Source organism: Nannobrachium achirus, assembly GCF_963921795.1.
Source record: "Nannobrachium achirus genome assembly, chromosome: 16".
Taxonomy (NCBI): Eukaryota; Metazoa; Chordata; class Actinopteri; order Myctophiformes; family Myctophidae; genus Nannobrachium; species Nannobrachium achirus.
In genome coordinates, this window is record NC_137823.1 from 41,771,577 (window position 1) to 41,787,258 (window position 15,682).

At 44.4% G+C, this 15,682-nt stretch overlaps 1 protein-coding gene across 1 annotated transcript in view; it reads right to left on the reverse strand.

Annotated features, from left to right (window-relative positions):
* LOC308300549 (gamma-aminobutyric acid receptor subunit rho-2-like) overlaps window positions 1–15,682 on the reverse strand; it is a gene marked incomplete at both ends in the record, with an annotated part of 48,248 nt that overhangs the window by 14,198 nt on the left and 18,368 nt on the right. Inside the window, one exon of the mRNA XM_080744409.1 lies at window positions 7,301–7,368. Within this exon, the coding sequence (XP_080600535.1) occupies window positions 7,301–7,368 (68 nt within the window). The remainder of the gene's footprint in view (window positions 1–7,300; window positions 7,369–15,682) is intronic.

Genomic DNA, 15,682 nt, shown 5'->3' on the forward strand with positions numbered 1-15,682 from the left:
TGGCTCCGAGGAACAACTGTTTTGCAGGCTTATTGGTATGTCAAGGCTGTACTTTTTGTGCCTCAAACTGTATAGCTACGGATATTGGGTGGGAGGATCGTTTTGTTGCTTCTGTGTAATATTCATCCCACATGATAGAATCCAGAGCATTATTTTAATCACTTAAACCCAGATACTTGAATGTATTACCATTACAGCTATACAACAGTTTTTGCTCTATACGATAAATATACAGTATTAGCTGAAAATAGTCGATCTACAAGCTCACAATGTGACACGACGTGAGCTTGTAGTTCGTCTATTATCGCAGAATGTTCCAGCCAGAATAGGATGGCCAAAGCATTTACTCAAATTATATAGTTGTTCAAAATGTTAATTTATCCTGATGTTCCTTTAACAGTCATGCTAATGTTTACATGATCTTGTCAGTATGTAATCTTGAAACTGCTTGAGTTTGAGTGAATTTACCCTGACACAAAACTGATTATCCTACAATAAAATGCATGAAATCTCTGTGTGTGTGTGTGTGTGTGTGTGTGTGTGTGTCCGTCTGTGTGTATGTCTGTGCGTCTGCAGTTCACGCATCTCGAGAACCATCCAACTGACCGACTTCAAATTTGTCCAGAACCGCTGATCCAACCATATATGGTCATACACATATATGGGACCAACCGATTTCAAACTTGTGCTCGCATCACAGAGAGGAACCATGGGAAGCCAGCTGAACTCCCAAAATATCAATAATACCAAAATATCCCCACTTTCCCAAGAGTTTCACACAGACCACATTTCCTCCAGTGAGCACACCATCGACAGGTATCATTAATTATCCTGCAACAACCTTAACGCACCTGTCAATGTGTGCCCCATACCGCTATGTGCACACTGGAGGAAGTGGGAAGAATCATGTGGTTTGTTTGTTTTTTGTCAGCAACCTTCAAATGGATGTGAAACTAGAAGATATTTGCTGACCCAAGTTGCACCAATTATTTACTGGGTGAGTACACACACAGACAGAGCTATAACTTTTAAAGCCTCTGCGATGACTCACCAGTGCAGGAGGGCATGGGAATGATCTGTGGCTGTGCATATGGAATACATGAAATGTATGTAATATATCACAGCCATCGTAGGGCTGATAATTGCGACCGTAAGGTCGCAGCTTAGTATCAAAACCTCCACCGGCCGTCCGTCGGTCGGTCGGTCGGTCGGTCGGTCGGTCGGTCGGTCGGTCGGTCACACGTCACACGTCACACCTTTGCCCTGTAGGGCTCGTTTGTTTATTGTATGACATCACGCCACATCATCGGCTGAGGACTGTGTGATGTCATCATATCTCCATATATGGAGACATAAGTTGCTCATGCCCAAATATGGGCTGGTGAGGTCAGACTTAGTGTGATGCGTAGGTTATCTCCATATATGGAGATTCAACTTCAATGAGTATATAAGACCGGCATTATCTACTGACAGCTGCTATAAGCCAACCCTGGCGATAAGGTCTGAGTCGAAGAAATGCTTCTTTCCTGGCAAGAATTGCCCCTTTATACTGTAGGGCTCGTTTGTGTATTGTATGACATCACGCCACATCATCGGCTGAGGACTGTGTGATGTCATCATATCTCCATATATGGAGACATAAGTTGCTCATGCCCAAATATGGGCTGGTGAGGTCAGACTTAGTGTGATGCGTAGGTTATCTCCATATATGGAGATTCAACTTCAATGAGTATAAGACCGGCATTATCTACCGACAGCTGCTATAAGCCAACCCTGGCGATAAGGTCTGAGTCGAAGAAATGCTTCTTTCCTGGCAAGAATTGCCCCTTTATACTGTAGGGCTCGTTTGTGTATTGTATGACATCACGCCACATCATCGGCTGAGGACTGTGTGATGTCATCATATCTCCATATATGGAGACATAAGTTGCTCATGCCCAAATATGGGCTGGTGAGGTCAGACTTAGTGTGATGCGTAGGTTATCTCCATATATGGAGATTCAACTTCAATGAGTATATAAGACCGGCATTATCTACCGACAGCTGCTATAAGCCAACCATGGCGATAAGGTCTGAGTCGAAGAAATGCTTCTTTCCTGGCAAGAATTGCCCCTTTATACTGTAGGGCTCGTTTGTGTATTGTATGACATCACGCCACATCATCGGCTGAGGACTGTGTGATGTCATCATATCTCCATATATGGAGACATAAGTTGCTCATGCCCAAATATGGGCTGGTGAGGTCAGACTTAGTGTGATGCGTAGGTTATCTCCATATATGGAGATTCAACTTCAATGAGTAACCACGTATGTCTTGATAATTGGTAAAACAAACTTTTGGCCTATTTGTGGAGATAAGCGACCAACGGTCGCTTATCTCCCGATTAGGGAGTCTTACTGGTGTAATAGTAGAACAGAATAGAACACATACATACATACATAATCATGCAATGTAACACTGTTCTGACTAAAGAGATATGAATATGGACATATTCACTGGCTTCATTCAGCATGTTTAACCTATTTATTTCAATTATCCTCCTTATTCACAACAGTGTCTAGTACCTTTTACTTCAAATTATCAAGTTAGGTATATTAGATCCATTGCATTACTGTTTATGTGTAAGCATGCCCTGTCTGTCTTCTAATTTGAGATGGACTGCTCTAAGGGCCTGTGCATGTCAGATACCGTAGCGTATGCTGTCTGTTTAGACGGGAACAGTGTTTTCGGGGGTTGAAAGCACAACAAAGTGAAACTCCCTCCCAGGGTGGAAATGTTTGAAAACACTTCTCCTCGCGTTTCCATCTAAACGAGCAAGTTACAGGGAAACCGCGAAACGTGTGATGTCATGGCTCACGTTGGCTCACACTGCAATGCCGACAGCCGTGGATTGATTGATTGGATACTTTATTAGTACAACATTAATAAATGTCATCAACAGGGGGCTCGGGTGGTAAAGTGCCTCCCCACCATCACCATCCGGCTTTGTAGGGCGGCTATACGAACACGGTTGGCCTGTGTTTGGGGGGAAACCGGGTGGGGAGGGGGATATTTGTCATTGCACATAATCCTACGGGCTGGCAGCACTTGTCAGCAGGGAGTGTTGAGCAGGAAGAATAGGACGAAGGCTCTATACTTTGCAGCCTGCAGCACTGCAGGAAACCCAATAAGAGATTCTGATCCGATCAAACGTACAAACTGCCGTGGTCAAAATTAATTGTAGTCCTTGGTTGTCATCCCATCTCACAGGAGCTTAAGACGACACCAGCATGGCAATTTGGAATCCAATTTGGGTACCAAAAACAGAAGTCTCATTATAGTCATCATTATAGTCATTAAATTACACAACATGAGTTCACCCTCCCTGACACTGTATGAAATGAGCTACTGCCTGACAACAAAGGTTTCGTGATCTCTGGCATTGTGTCCCAAACAGTGAGTTGGGACATGTTTTTTGGTCACAGATGTATTTTTATGGGACTCACAAGTGAATATCCCTTTTTGTATGTTTCCTAATAAGCTGTGCTATTCGTGAGCAGTGCTATTCATGAGATAATTTCATTAAGCGTCCCGGGAAGCTTGGCCAATGTGACCCTGGGTGTACAACAAACTTTGAGCGCTTTGTGCCAAGATGTAGGCCAGATGTAGGCCACGTTTCAGTAGCCTCACGTAGCCAGACTATACCACAAGGGCAAATTTGCACTGGCGGATTCGTCTGATTCCAGGATAACGCTTCAGGGCCCGTACATTTAGTGGGCGATTGGGCGTACGACAAACTTTGATCACTTTGTGCCAATATGTAGGCCAGATTTAGGCCACGCTTTGCGTTCCGGACAAAGCCAGATGTTGGAGCTTAGCTCCTTCCAGGAGCACCGCTCAAAAAAGATTTAAATATATATACTCATTTTTTAGGGTGTATTTTTATATCTCCTGGTACTAGACACCAAATGCATCTTCTGGGTCTCGAGCTGAAAAAGTTTGCAGGGCTGTCTGGTTATCCAGCTGGAAACAACAGATGAAGGGGCTGTAGCTAAAAATGGCATATTTATCTTTGTTTGTTTACGACCTCCATTATCCTGAGAACTAACAAAAGCATGTTGCTGCGTGTCATTGACAGAATACATTCTGGGTGAAGCTCTAGTGTAAATTAACACTGATGACGGTGGGGATACAGATGGTGCCTTAATCAGTTTAGTACTCATGAGGTGGCCAATGAGGTGTCCACTCCCATGCTGTTAATGAGGAATGTTTCTCAACTTTCTTTAATGCTTCGTTGGTAATGTGTTTGTGTGTGCGTGCGTGCTCGTGCGCATGTGTCTGTGTTTGTTAAAATTTTGTTATTGGTATAAGGCTTACCATATGAGGTTTACCATCTCGTTTTTGAGGCAGAAAAGAGAGTATAAATTCACAAACAAAGACATCAGTAAACCATACAATAACCAATGCAAGCCCATATGAGAATTTTCCGGCATTAGTTCGCCACATTTTTGGCCATTCTTACCTTCACTAAACAAAAGTAAAGGTCCTATACCTGTCTCAGATGTCTACTTTTTTAGCAGCGGGAGTAATCCAAACAATGTGTTGAAACAATACTTTTAAAATCGCTCACTTTGTTTGTCAGTTCCATGTTTTTTCCAGTGAAATATTACGGAAGCAGTAATGCGCACACGTGACTCGCCATTAATCTGTGTTGCAGCCACCAAGCGGTCAGGGCGAGAAAAATGGCCACAGGCTGACAAAAACATGGAACTGGCTGACAAAACGAGCGATTTTAAAAGTATTGTTTCAACACATCACTTGGATTACCCCCTCCGCTAAAAAAGTAGACATCTGAGAGACGGGTATAGGACCTTTACTTTTTGGATACGATGTTTGGTGAATGTAAGAATGGCCAAAAACGTGGCAAACTAATGCCGGAAAATTCTCAGATGGGCTTGTAAAGGGATGTGTAATCTCGAAGCTGTATAGCGGAGGGAGAGGTCCCGAAAGGAGCTAGCAAACCCTGAAAAACATCACCACATAAGGTGGCCTAACCACATAAGCCCTACAACAAATAGTGAAAATAGCTGATCTGCAACCTCAGATCCGGTTGTATAGCTGCAAATGTTGCTGTTCTGGGAAATTACTGAAGAATGCTGGAAAAGGTTTCGGGATGTTTTCACCTACGATATGGCATGCCAAAATTAGGGATGCCAGGTTGAAAGCAACTAATAGGTAAAGAGTATAGGGTTAGGTTAGATCAACAAATACCATGAGCTATCCATATACATTAGAATCTATAGATAGTATAACAAACATTAAATTCAAAGTATGTTTAAAACAGTTTAAAAGAGTGACAGCTTCACTAATAACTAGAAGCAGTGCTCTTCCGAGCACAGGTCTCCACCAGGCCACACAAATCGGCCTGTTATAGCGCCACCATGAGGCTGATTTAAAAAATGTGGGGCAGAGGTTCTGAATTAGCATCCAGGGAGTGTGTGTGCTCAGTTTGGCAGCGATCGGGCCAACGGCGCCGGAGATTAGCTGGTAACAACCAGGCCACACAAATCGGCCTGTTATAGCGCCACCATGAGGCTGATTTGTACACAGAGATATTATGACATATAATGATGCTTTAGATAGTATTCTAATTTCACTGTATCTGCTCTATTTCCAGCCTGTGTTCAGCCATTCTATATGTCCAGAGCAGACCAGTGATTGATTTGTTTCTCTGTTTATCAGAATAAATCTGCTCAGATGAGAAGTCCTGGTCTGTGGTGCTTTTCAACACAACGCACGATCACGTCTGTTACACCTACACATGAACAGTGATGAAATGCATCTAATATCCACAGGTAAAATATTCCAAGTGTGAAGGAGAAAAGTGCCCAGCTAGATCATTTGAAGTAAAAGGTACTAGACTAGACACTGTTGTAAATAAGGAGGATAATTGAAATAAATAGATGTAAACATGCCGAATGAAGCCAGTGAATATGCCCATATTCATTCTGTGATGGCTGTGATATTACATAGCCTACGTTTCATGTATTCCTGGGGTGGCGAGTCATCACTGCGGCTTTAAAAGTTGCAGCGTTGTGTTTGTACTCACCTAATAATGAATTGGTGCAACTTGGGACACACAATGACAGGTGCGTTATGGTTGGTGCGGGATTAATGATACCTGTTGATGGTGTGCTCACTGGAGGAAATATGGTCTGTGTGAAACTCATTGGAAAGTGGAGATATTTTACATGTACATGTTCTCTGACAGAAACCTCAAATGGATACGAAATTAGATGACATTAGCTGACCCCCAGTCGCAGCAACTCATTACTGGGTACAAATGGAGCGCTCCATATTTGAATGCCACCTCGATGAGTTCACGGGAGGGCATGGGAGTGATCTATGGAGTATGTAATACGGAATACATGAAAGGCATGTAACATTCACAGCCATTCTGGCATCATCTTCATTAAAATGCCATATATTTTCCTGGATCACTGATCACTGATCTTTTTTAAAATGCCATATATTCACTGTTAGGCTATATAATAACTGGTTTATTGGTTTATGTGTTGTGTGGTGAATTCTTCTGCTTAGCACTTTGTGCAATACAAATAAAGTGTATAAATGATTATTATTATCTAATGATTATTATTATTATCTTCCCCCAAAGCATTTTGTATTTGTTTTTTGAATCCAAATGTAATGTATAACTAAAATACTCTATTTATAGTGTATAAATAGTAAATACTGTATGTTCTTCGTACACTGAAGGGTGTAGATGTATCACTCTAACAACACCGGGACACAAACCAGTGAAAGAAGCAGATTGGGGCGCCCGCTGTCCTAGTGGTCCAGGCGCATACCACATACGGGCCCTGTGCAGCCTGACAGCATGTTGCGGGTTCGAATCCTGTTCTCGACGACCTTTGCTGCATGTCACGCCCATCTCTCTCTCCCTGTTTCCTGTCTATCTCCACTATCCCCAATTAATAAAGGCAGTAAAAGCCCCAAAACATATCTTCAACAAAAGGGAAAAAAGAAGCAGCTCTACAAGCCCACAATGTATGGCTCTGAACCTTGCTGGCCCACAATAACCAACCTTACCTGGTGGAGACCTGTGCTTATTTATTCATTTTTTACAAGACATTACGAAACGAGACATTGACTCGAGACCCATATAAATTGGTCGGCGACCTGAGCATGTTTGGTAAACAGTGACTTAATGAATATCAAACAGGGGGTCCTTGAAATGAAAAAGGTTGAGAATCTCCTGCATTGCTGTGTTTTGCCACTTTAAAATTCAAAGCCACTTACCATGTCTACCTCCGATATGCTGTCCAAACTCTCCACCTGTACGTCCACCCCGACAGGAACAGCCGGCCCTGTGGGTACACATTCAAGTCAGCATTGGCAGATTTTGAGAGAAAAACAAGCAACAAGCCGGTCTATGAAAACAAAAAGAAGCGACTTTCAACCCATATACATCAGCTTTTTGAAAAAAGCCGATCTACAAGCTCACAACACGTCGCATCGATCCGTTATTGTCAAACAAATCAAAAAAGAAAAACACAAATCCGTTACAGGAGTCAATCTGTGGACAAATTACATATTGATCTGGGGGTCCCTGACATTGAAAATATTTGAGAACCACTGGTTTAAACAATATAATTCAAAGATTAAGTAAGCAAGAAACAAGCCCCCCCAACCAAACCACAACCACCAATCGGTATTTACAAGCATCTTTACAGAAAGAGAAGCCTAAAGTCTCTTATAATAAGCGAACATGGCAACACTTGTTCAAGTCTCAGTGATTCTCAACCTGTGGGCCGTGAAAAGTGAACACACATGTTATCCTCATTATTTATCTATCAGTCATCTAAGTTTGGCAGCTATCTACTCCTACATACTTACACCGAAAAACACCATTCAAACTTTAATGTGTTTAGCTTACTGTGGAGTCGATGTGTGCTATTACTTTTTACAACAATTAGCCAAAGGGTGGCGCTGTAGGAAGCCTTTGAAAGAGCGAACTTAGAACACACACACATACATACATGAGAAAAATATTATGCCTTCTTGAAGCACTGGTTGGGTTTTTCTTTTCATCAGGCATAATGTGAACTCTGTATTGAAAACATCTTCAATACACAGTATTTTCAGGGTTGTGCTGTAACTCGGGTGTGAATGTGGGTCATTCTGGGCTTGGCCATACCATGTACTCAATTCAAGGGAATCGAGACTGTATTTGAAGTGTAGTCTTCAGACTTTTGTTGAAACAACTCAAATCTGGGTGGCAGTGTGAGTTTGTGGAGGAGACACACACACACACACACACACACACACACACACACACACACACACACACACACACACACACACACACACACACACACACACACACACACACACACACACACACACACACACACACACACACACACACACACACACACACACACACAGCACATCAGCACCGTCGTCACTGAGAAACTGCATCCTAAAGTTTTAGTGTCCTTGGGTGGCTGATGGAATCTGATTTACCAACAGACAGTTAAGAAGTGGAAACTGACAGAGCTATCGTATCAAATCTGTGAATATACGGTATATTAATCTTGGCAGGTTTATTCCTGTCCGTGACAATTTGAAGACACGGCACAGGTTACAGTAGCTGCTCTTCACTAGACACCTGTCACACTGCAGGCAGAGAAAGTTTCGACACTCATTCTTCAGGATTTTTCCAAGTTTCCCCAGTGTTAGCGCGCTGTTGATGTTCCTCATTGACACCAGTACACAGCTAGCCGCGGGCGCTGTGCAACTTTGTCTGTCAAGTGAGGGGAAAAGTTCCAGCTAAAATATGAAATGGTGAGACTAAAGATGGAAATTCGACTTCTGAGTCAACCCTCTTATTATTCATTCTCATGGGAGTGTAAGTAAATGCAATTACCTGCTACTGTAAAGTCTTATTTAACCACATGACCCCTATTCTGGGTATGTCATAATAACAGGGGAAAATTCAGCAACTAGTCAACCATAGATTTTGTCCGGGTAGCTCAGTCGGTAGAGCACTCGCCACTCGCCTTTCGAAGACAAGGTCATGGGTGTAACTGCCCCGGGGTTGACCTAACTCTTGTGTCTGAAGGGTTCTGGTTCTCTCGCTCAGCGGTGGCGTTTCCTCCCTTGGGAACGAGCACTAAACGGACGCGCGCTTCAGCAGGAGAATTGTTTGACAGTCACGACGACGAGCCACGCTGCGGGGGTTCGGCCAAACAATGGAAATGTTTGGGGCGAACTTGCAACTTAAATAAAATAACGTCATACTATGTGAGGACGGGAACTTCTTTAACCTGGAGGACAAGTGAGTCTTTTGACGTTGCCGACAATCGCCTTTCTTAAACACACGCACTTGAACAAGTCTCTAAATGGGTATAACTCTCATCATTTCAGCCCGCAACTCTGTCCCACATCAAACAAACTAACCTCATCGGCATTCTCGAATGCGTTTGCAAATGAAGGAAGGAGAATGAGGATACTGACCTGGAGCAAGAGTGAGTCCTTAATCTGTCACCAATAACCGGGCATAATAGCCTACAAATGAATGCAAGTCTAATGACCAAATATACTGTTCCCCGACAGCATCGCTTGTGTCACACTGCACGGACCAAATGAAATAGCGCCAGCTGGAAAGGGCCACAAGGTATTTGTTTGTTTTATTTTGCAGAGCGCTAAATGTTTTGATACAATTGTTTCTTCTTTTGTTTTGTTTGTTTTCTTGATGCTGGTGTTGGCTCTTTTTGGTTATATGGCTCTAACTTCATGGTGATTTACATGATTTTAATTATTGGATTCATGATGAATTGTTGAAATGCACTGAAATATAATGAATTAGCAAAGGATCTGAACACAAATGTATTAATGTGATGTTTTCTAATTGACCTTTTTCTATGGTGTTTTTATAGTTTTCACGTTGAGAAAATAAAGGATATGAACTCATCAGTTGAGCTTGCTCTGTGTCTGGCTGGAACGCTACAGTGAAAACTTCACCCCGCCTCCCGATGCACCTGCCCTCCCCTCTGCTCTGCAACAAGACCGGGACATCAACTAAACCGGGCCATACTATCTCTGATGCACAGACCCGGTGATCACACACACACACATGAATACAAATCACACAAATACATGAACATATTCACAAATAACACAAATTGAACATTCTATGCCCAACGGCATGTGGACATTTACGCCTCAAAGGTTTATTCAAATGATTGAATGATTCCAATGCCATGAGTGAATCTGTGTCTTTCAAAGGGTTTAGGAAAAACGATTAAAAGGTCAATGATATGTGTACTTTTGCTCTGTTTGAAGGTTCTATTGCATGACTAAATGAGTCGATGTGGGATTATTTTCAACACAAATATTTAAGGTTCCGTTATTCGATTGGTTGATTTGTGCGTGGGACCTTGCACTTCGTTGCGATTAAATATCTCAAATCAAAATGACAATGCCAGAAGTAAGCGCTGGTAACATTTGGTACGTTGGTAACATTTGTTCGGAACTTGAAAAGGAAATAAAAGACTTGAAAGAGACCCTCCAGACCGAAATGGACCCCTCTAAAAAACAAGAGCTGGAGAAAGTACTAAAAACAAAGGAAAATGATTTACAGGACCTTCAAAATACACAGGAGGACAATACACTGGAGGAAAATGTTCAATCTTCACCCCTTCGGCGGTCTGCTCGCAAGTCAGCACCCACACCTAAAATGCTAGCACTTCAAAAGGAAATGGCAGAGAAAAAGACACAGGCGTTCCTCAATGCATATGAAAAATGGAAGCCAATTGTACGCAATGCAAAAACCCAGCTAAAGACCAGTATGATCGAAAGTGAACTGGAAACTTTGACCAACTCCTTGGTCAAAATGAAGGAGGACATTTTTCGCATTTACAACGATATACGGAAATATACTACCCCAGACCTCGAGATAAGAAGGAAAGTAGATGCATGCGAATCTGTTTCAAATGGCATACTCACAATAGCCTTCGACAGGATGATACACGAGGAAACGGATGCTCTAGAAGAAAACCAGCATATTCGTAAACTGCTTAAGTGTGATAATACTCACTCAATATTTGGTCCTCCATCTCAAGCACCGTCAGAGTGCAGCAGCCGCCGCTCTAAGGCACCATCTGAGCCAGCTGGCCGTGCAGAGGCAGCAGCGGAACTAGCGGGAAAGGAAGCTGAGTTTGAGGCAAACATGGAGGAACAGAGGAAAAAAGAAAGCATACAGGACCTGGAGGAACAACAAAGGAAACATCAGAGGGACCTGGAGCGGCTTCAAGTTGAAAGGGATGTCAAAATAGCCCGTGCCAAGGCAAAGGCCTACGATCAGGCAAAAAGGGGAGAGGATGTGTTGTCAGTCAGTGGTGAGGAGGCAGATGTATCTGCCCTCACACAGGCCTTTCGAGACAGCATGGCCTTGAATAGGCTCCCTCTGCCGGAGCCATTCATTTTCACTGGGGACCCCATTACATTTATTGAATGGAAGGCCTCCTTCACATCCCTGATCGGCCACAGAGCAATATCCCCGGCAGAAAAGTTATTTTATCTCAAGAGATACGTAGGCGGACCAGCCCGCAGGGTCCTTGAGGGCACCTTCTACAGGAGCGATGGAGAAGCATATCAGGAGGCATGGAATAGACTCAATATGCGATATGGTCAACCCTTCGTTATCCAGAGAGCTTTCAGGGAGAGACTAGCAAATTGGCCCAAAATCCATCCCAGAGACGCAGCAGGGCTCAGAGAATTCTCTGACTTCCTAAATGCCTGTCACGACGCAATCCCACACGTCAAAGGTCTGGAAATCCTAAACGACTGTGAAGAGAACCAGAGGCTTGTAAAGAAGTTACCTGACTGGACGGCCGCAATGTGGAACCGACAAGTAACTCAGAGTTTGAATCGGGACCAAGAATTCCCTAGTCTCAAAGTCTTTACAGACTTCATAGCACAGGAAGCAGACATTGCATGCAACCCCATAACATCATTTCATGCTCTCCGTTCCTCTGAGCCAAGTGGTGAGAGGCAAGGCGCCAGAGAGAACCGAGGAAACAACGCTCATGTTCTCAGCACTCAGACAGCCACGAGTAGTGGCCAGCAACTTCGCACAAGAGCCTCTTGTTTGCTTTGCCAGGACAGCACCCACCAGCTTCAGAGCTGTCAAGAGTTCATCGCAATGGCACTAAGGGAAAGGCGGAACTACATCAAAGAGAATAGGCTATGCTATGCATGCCTGAAAGCTGGCCATTACGCCAAGAGTTGTCGCTATCGCCATACTTGTGACGTTTGTCAGGCGAAACACCCCACCTGCCTTCATAATTTCAATTATGGCACAGAGTCACAAGCCCCTCAAGTGCAAGACAACACTGACCATCTACCAGCAGCAACATCACTTAGTGTGTCTGGAGAACAATCACTCAATACTTCAATGGCAGTACCAGTGTGGGTGTCAATAAAGAACAAGCCAAACACAGAAAAGCTCATTTATGCACTACTGGATACCCAGAGCGACACAACATTTATCGAGAAGGGGGTGAGTCAGGCCCTAAAAGCAGAAACGCACCCTGTAAAGTTGAAACTAACCACTATGAACGGCAGTAATACACTCGTAAATAGTGAGAGAATTTTGGGGCTTCGAGTCCGGGCATATGACTCTGCTACTTATGTAGACCTCCCGCCGACTTATACAAAGGACTGGATACCTGCCAATCGATCTCACATTCCAACCTGCGAGACGGCTAGGAACTGGAGTCACCTCTCAGAGATAGCAAATGAAATGCCATCGCTTCTAGACTGCGAAGCAGGCCTTCTAATAGGCTACAACTGCTCTGCAGCGATGGCTCCCAAGCGGGTCCTTTTGGGAAAACCTAATGAGCCTTATGCGGTGAAGACAGATCTGGGGTGGTCCATTGTAGGGTGCTCCTCCCCATCCCTCGATCCTTCAAACCCCATGGGTCTATGTCATCGACTCACCGCTAGGGAGCTACCCCCAGTCACCCCTGCTGACGCCATCCGCATGTTGGAGAATGACTTTAAAGACAGCGATGCGGATGACAAGAGAGTATCTCAAGATGACATTGCTTTCCTTGAGGTGATAAGCAAAGGCATACATGAAACCGATCATGGCCATTATGAAATGCCCCTCCCATTTAAGGAGAGACCCTGCCTACCAGATAATAAGCAGCTGGCTGTGGTGAGACTCAATCATCTGAAAAGGAAACTGCTCAAGGATGCCAACTATAGAAGGCACTATACAACCTTTATGGAGGAAGTAATAGAAAGAGGGGATGCAGAGGAAGTCAAAGATCAAGGGCCAGAAGGTGAGAGATGGTACATTCCCCATCACGGCGTGTACCATGCCAAGAAACCAGACAAACTTCGCGTCGTTTTCGACTGCTCTTCTAAATATAGAGGGACCAGTCTGAATGATCATCTGCTTTCGGGGCCAGACTTGACGAACAACCTGACTGGTGTTCTCATAAGATTTCGACGGCACCCAGTTGCATTGATGTGCGATATCGAAAAGATGTTTCATCAATTTTATGTAAACAAGGATGACCGAAATTACCTGCGCTTCCTTTGGTGGAAAGGGGGGGATCTGGAGACACAACCCAAGGTTTTCCGCATGAACGTACACCTGTTCGGTGCCGTTTCTTCCCCAGGATGTGCGAATTATGGGCTAAAGCACCTTGCAAGAGAAAACCATGACCTTTATCCCCTTGGCTCACAGTTCGTCATAAGGGACTTTTATGTTGACGACGGAGTAACAAGTGTGGACAGCACTGAAAGCGCCATCCAGCTTGCCAGAGAAGCCAGAGAGCTCTGTGCCAAGGGCGGTCTCAGATTGCACAAATTCATATCAAATGATCGAGCCGTCCTGGAGAGCATACCACTTATGGAACGTGCTGCAGACTTGAAGAACCTCAAGCTCTCCTTTGACGAGCTACCGCTGGAGAGAGCGTTGGGGATTCAATGGAATGTGGAATTGGATTGTTTTGGATTCGCAGTTAATCTAAAACTTCAGCCTGAGACTCGCCGAGGCCTTCTGTCCACAGTTGCGTCTGTGTACGACCCGCTTGGGTTCGTAGCCCCATTCCTACTGACAGGGAAGCGGATCCTTCAGGAGATGTGCCGGCGTGGCATAGGATGGGACGACCCTCTGACCGATGAACTTCAGCCACGGTGGGAGAGATGGAGAAGTGACCTGGCTGACTTGGATAAGGTTGTGATACCACGGTGTTATGCACCCGCTGACTTTGGGAAACCAGTCAAGACCGAGCTACATCATTTTGCTGACGCCAGCACAATAGGGTACGGCCAGTGTACGTACTTGAGACTTCAAAATGAGGAAGGAAAGATTCACTGTGCCTTAATTATTGGGAAATCCCGTGTCTCGCCAATTAAGATTACAACCATTCCAAGATTGGAATTGACTGCCGCAGTTGTCTCTGTGAAGATGAGCGATATGCTCAAGGAGGAGCTAGGATACCAAGGTGCAGAGGAGTTTTTCTGGACCGATTCGAAAGTAGTGCTGGGATACATTAACAACGAAGCACGACGTTTCCATACCTTTGTAGCAAATCGGTTACAGAAGATCCATCTCAGCACATCTCCGCGGCAATGGAAATATGTCCCCACTGCTGAAAACCCTGCCGACCTCGCCTCTAGAGGTCTGACTGCTGGCGAGCTCTCATCTTCCAGATGGTTTACAGGGCCAGTCTTTCTGTGGGAGAGAGAGATTAGAGCAGCTGAAGATCATGCTCCTGACCTGGTCACCGGCGATCCGGAAGTGAGAAGCTCCCTGGTGTTAAACACTGAAGCAACTAAGCAACGAAGCATCATAGATCGCCTGTGCAAATTATCCACCTGGTCACAGGCTACTAGAGCCATTGCTCGCATCATCAGATACGTCAGTAAGAACAAATCCACCGATCTCACCACGGTAGCAGAAAGGGAGAAGGCGAAGCAGGTCATCATCCGGGCGCTGCAGGAGGAGACGTATGAAGAGGAGTTAAGGATCATACGCAAGGGATCATTGTTGCCATGTCACAACAAACTGTATCATCTTAATGCCTTCCTTGATGTAGATGGCATACTCAAGGTGGGAGGAAGATTGCGCAACTCATCAATTTCAGATTCACTGAAACATCCCGCAATAATTCCAAGAAACCACCCGCTATCCAGGATGATAATTGCATATTGTCATAAAGAAGTCAAGCATCAGGGAAGGGGCTTCACCCTAAACGAGATGAGGTCGCAGGGCTTTTGGATGCAGGGGATAAATAAAGCTGTGACATCATACATCCAACGGTGTGTCTCCTGCAGACGACACAGAAGGCCGACGGAGGAGCAGAAAATGGCCGACTTGCCTCCCGAACGGGTGAACCCATCACCGCCCTTTACCTACTGTGGCATGGATTGTTTTGGTCCATTCCTTGTGAAGCAAGGACGGAAGGTCAATAAGCGTTATGGTCTCCTCTTTACTTGCTTCTCTTCCCGAGCAATTCATGTAGAAATGCTTGACGATATGACAACAGACGCTTTTATCAGTGGTCTTCGCTGTTTCATTGCCATACGAGGTACGGTTCGTCAGATCAAGTCTGATCAAGGGAGCAATTTCATCGGTGCGAAAAATGAGCTCAAAGAAGC